This window comes from Adiantum capillus-veneris, chromosome 10 (genome assembly GCF_014529385.1).
Source record: "Adiantum capillus-veneris isolate H3 chromosome 10, ASM1452938v2, whole genome shotgun sequence".
Classification (NCBI taxonomy): Eukaryota; Viridiplantae; Streptophyta; class Polypodiopsida; order Polypodiales; family Pteridaceae; genus Adiantum; species Adiantum capillus-veneris.
This window is the reverse complement of record NC_140940.1, coordinates 24,269,776-24,273,548: the sequence shown is the minus strand read 5'-3', so window position 1 is coordinate 24,273,548 and position 3,773 is coordinate 24,269,776. Positions and strand designations below refer to the sequence as shown.

Here is a 3,773-nt window from a genome sequence, read left to right as displayed (position 1 = left end):
TTCAATTTTTTTTAATGCATGTTTCGCGATGAGCTTCCACCTTCCTCAAAGCGTGACCCGGTGCTACGTTGGCCCGTAGATAAATCCCATTGCCACTGGGAGAACTCAGCTCTAAGGTCCATCACGTTGTTTGCAGTGGACTTAATTAGGGTTACATTGGATGGAACTCGAGCCAATTATCAAAACCTTAATTTTTCAGCCTGATCTGCTGAGTCAAGGGCACCGCCAATTTAGCGGCTCGCAGCCAGAAAATAGCGGGCGATCTACCAATGGCGTCGTCCATACTCGTTGCAGTTGCCTTATTTGGGGTCCTATTCTGGAGGAAGCCCGTGATGGGTCGTACCCCCCGTGCCTCCTTTTTTCTCTCTCCCGGGGCTCGAGCCTCGAGTAAAGGAGAGCGCAGCAGTCTCCTTCCTCATTACTTCACCCTCGCTCGCTCCATGACACCCTCCGTTGAGCTTTCCATTAAAGCTTCGAGAGTGGTTTATGCACAGGTAGAGTTTCTCTCCTTTATTTGAAGGTCTTCTTGCGTCATCTTAGCGGTGACGGGTTGAAAGTCCGTGCTTTCTATTGGCTGTGGCGTCTCTGGGTTTCTTGATTCTGCTAAAGCCCAGGTTTTCAATTGGCATATTCAAAAAACAATTTCCAGCTTGGGAAGATCCTTCTTTTCTGCTCCGCTAAACATGTTGGGCTAGATCTTTGTATATCAGATATGGGTTCGTGCATCACCTAGGAGAGAGGGCAATATTCAGAAGGGTTTGTTAGGCTGCTTTGGCCTAGAACGGCCCGACTCTGATCTGGTTCTTTCAAGTATGTAAGGAACCAGTTACCCCCAGGTATATGACAAGCATGAGCTCTCAGGTTGCTGAGATTAGAGAATGGAGCCCCGAAGACCTTGCTATGATCAAGCAGCTGTTAGGTCCCTCTGCGATTGTTCATCTGTCTTGGAACCTCCAAGGGTTAACCCCTGCAGGTGGGCGTCGTCTCAATGAGGCCGCATTGCAGCAGCGGTTACACAACCTTGTTGAAGGCTCTGCAGTTAACTGGACATATGCAATTTTTTGGCAACTCTCTTGCACTCCTAAGGGTGAGGAGGTATTGGGATGGGGAGATGGATACTTTAAGGGACCCAAAGATTCTAGCAATGCGCTGGCTCATGCATCAGGGAACCTTGAAGATCAACAACTGAAGAAGAGGGTTTTAAGGACTCTGCAATCACAATTTTGTGCCACTGATGATGACCTCATGGATGCAAGTGATGAAGACTCTGTCTCGGATACGGAGTTGTTCTATCTGATCTCAATGTTCTACTCATTTCAACGAGGGAATGGTGTTCCTGGTGCAGCGTACGAGAGTCAGAGTCATATTTGGCTAACAGGTGTTGATAAGGAAATGCCAAACATGTGCACTCGGGGGCCCTTGGCAAAGATGGCAGGTATCCAGACATTAGTCTGTGTTCCAACTCTTCATGGGGTAGCTGAGCTAGGATCGACAGATACGATATATGAAAATCGAAAGCTTATCCATGAAATCAAAGTTTCTTTTACTGATGATGTTTGGGAACAAGTCAATGAGAATCTCTCCTCAGCCCCCTCAGCGATGGCAACTTCCAAGCAGGTGCTATTCCCCTCATGCACGAGCTGCCCTATGGTGTCACCTGTACCGGGTGTGAGGGACATGATTAATTGTAGAACACAAGAAACGGGCAGGCTCAGAACATCTATGCCTATGAATGAGCCTTATCGCGGGGGCTTGTTGGAGGACTTTCGCAATGGGCGAATGCCTCCTGGTTTTCACTCTGATACGATACAATCTTTACCTGTCCCCTTTCAGCTCAATCCATTCTTAGCCGCACAAAGAGCAGCTGCAGTGAAAGTCTTTCAGGCTCGAAATTGGCATCCAAAAGGCAGCACCGAGGCTCCCAAGGCACTTAATGTGGCATTTAAGCAAGCTGGCCCTCCAGAGGTGCTTCGGTCAAACCAACCAGTGAAAAGGAGCACCCTCAACATGGACATAGGTGCGCAGGTCTCGAGCTCTGTGGGTGGAGAGGAGAAGTTCAAGCAGGGGCTATGCAACTCATTTGGTGCGATGGTAAGGTCGTGTGTGGAGTCCGAGCACTCGGACGTGGAAGCTTCTTGCAAGGAGGTAGACTTCAAATCTGCCCTTGAGGAGAGGAAGCCACGAAAACGAGGCAGGAAACCAGCGAATGGAAGGGAAGAGCCTTTGAATCATGTTGAGGCTGAACGGCAGAGGCGGGAGAAGCTAAATCAGCGTTTCTATGCACTGCGTTCGCTTGTTCCGAATATTTCCAAGATGGACAAAGCATCTCTGCTTGGGGATGCAATATCCTACATTCAAGAGTTGCAGGTGAAGCTGAAAGAGGTGCAGGATGAGAAGGATGAACTAAAAGCAAGGTGTTTGGGTGTAGATGTGGCGGAGGTCTCCGCGCTTTCTCAGACGAGGGACCTGGCCAATCCTTGTGCTCAAAATGTGGAGGTGCAGGTGCTAAACGGAGAGGCATTTGTGAAAGTATACTGTCCTAAGGAGAGCTATCCTTTCACTAAGGTTATGGAGGCGTTGCAGGCATTGCGGCTGGATGTGCCAGCAGCAACCGTGTCTCTGCTTAATGATTCCATAGTGCATACATTCAAGCTTGATGTTAGAGGTTCGGACCTGACTACAGCTGAACAGTTGCGGGCAGCGATTTCCCAATACTCATGAGGTTCTGTTGTAATTGTTCAGATTACTTGTAGCCCGCCTAGCTCAACAGAGTGCTTACGGCTGCTCAATTTAGCAATATTAATGATCAGCATTGGATACATCCAATGCATGTAATATTAGTCGGCCATTTCTTTTCGCTTCTCTGCTGCTAATGAGTTAGTGTATTCAAAATCTTATCAGATTGCAATTTGTAGTCTCGGCAGTAGGCAGGCACAGGCTTACAGATAAAAAACACGGGCATTCTTTCAAGGTGTTGCCCTGGGTGTTAGAGAAGTGTCGTAACATCCCCTTTTTTCAAAAGAGTTATGGGGTCCTGAGTTCAGGGAGGCTTTTGCAGAGTTTGTGATATACATCTGATTCTTGCTTGAAGAGGGATGATCCCGTTCTGCCGCTTTGTTGCTAGAATTGATTTGATCGTCTCTGGCATGGATGGGTGTATCCTCTTTTCCTGTTTACTTTGTCTTAATGATCATGGCTTGGTAATTTGGGGTTGAAGATGCATGTGGGTTTTGAACTTCTCAGTGAGTAGTTAGTAATCTCCCCAACATCCCCCCCCCTTCCCCCCCCAAATAAAAAATAAAAAAAAAATGAAAGTGCACATTTTGATTGAAACCAGTTGTTGGTCTGTAACTAATAATAGAGATAATTTTGGTGAGCACTGCTCTAGCTCTTGAATAGCTCTTTAAGAATAAATACTTCTCTTCCTTTGATGGAGATCGGTCATGAAACCTGTTAGTTAGCATGAAGCTACATTAGGGTTTGGATTGGATCGAAAGAAACCCTCATCCTTTGCTCTGTGGTCCAGTCTGCCATGCAGTATATATCGTGTTTATATCGAACAACGCTTTCCGTAATTTTTTTGCTCGTGAGCATCCATTTGTTCATTCCAGTTGATTTGTGTCCTTTGTGCTCTATCGGCTCTCTGTGTTGAGATTTGAATGCAAGGTAAATGATCACCTTCGCCCCTCATCCCCAAGGGTCTCATTAAGTATGCCTCTTAACGCCACTGACTGTTCCTAGCCTTGCTTGTGTTAGGTTGCATTCCAAGAGAA

General features: G+C 46.9%; 1 protein-coding gene across 1 annotated transcript; it reads left to right on the top strand.

The window, feature by feature from the left end:
• The first annotated feature begins 292 nt into the window (after positions 1–292).
• Positions 293–2,988, top strand: LOC147448554 (transcription factor MTB2-like). Its single transcript, XM_086521116.1, has one exon. It carries the CDS (start codon positions 841–843, stop codon positions 2,719–2,721), a length of 1,881 nt encoding a protein of 626 aa, XP_086377242.1. The 5' UTR covers positions 293–840; the 3' UTR covers positions 2,722–2,988.
• Positions 2,989–3,773: the final 785 nt, after the last annotated feature.

What these genes read in the sequence shown, in the direction of transcription:
- LOC147448554 (XM_086521116.1), top strand. Translation starts at nt 841, where the DNA reads ATGACAAGCATGAGCTCTCAGGTTGCTGAGATTAGAGAATGGAGCCCC.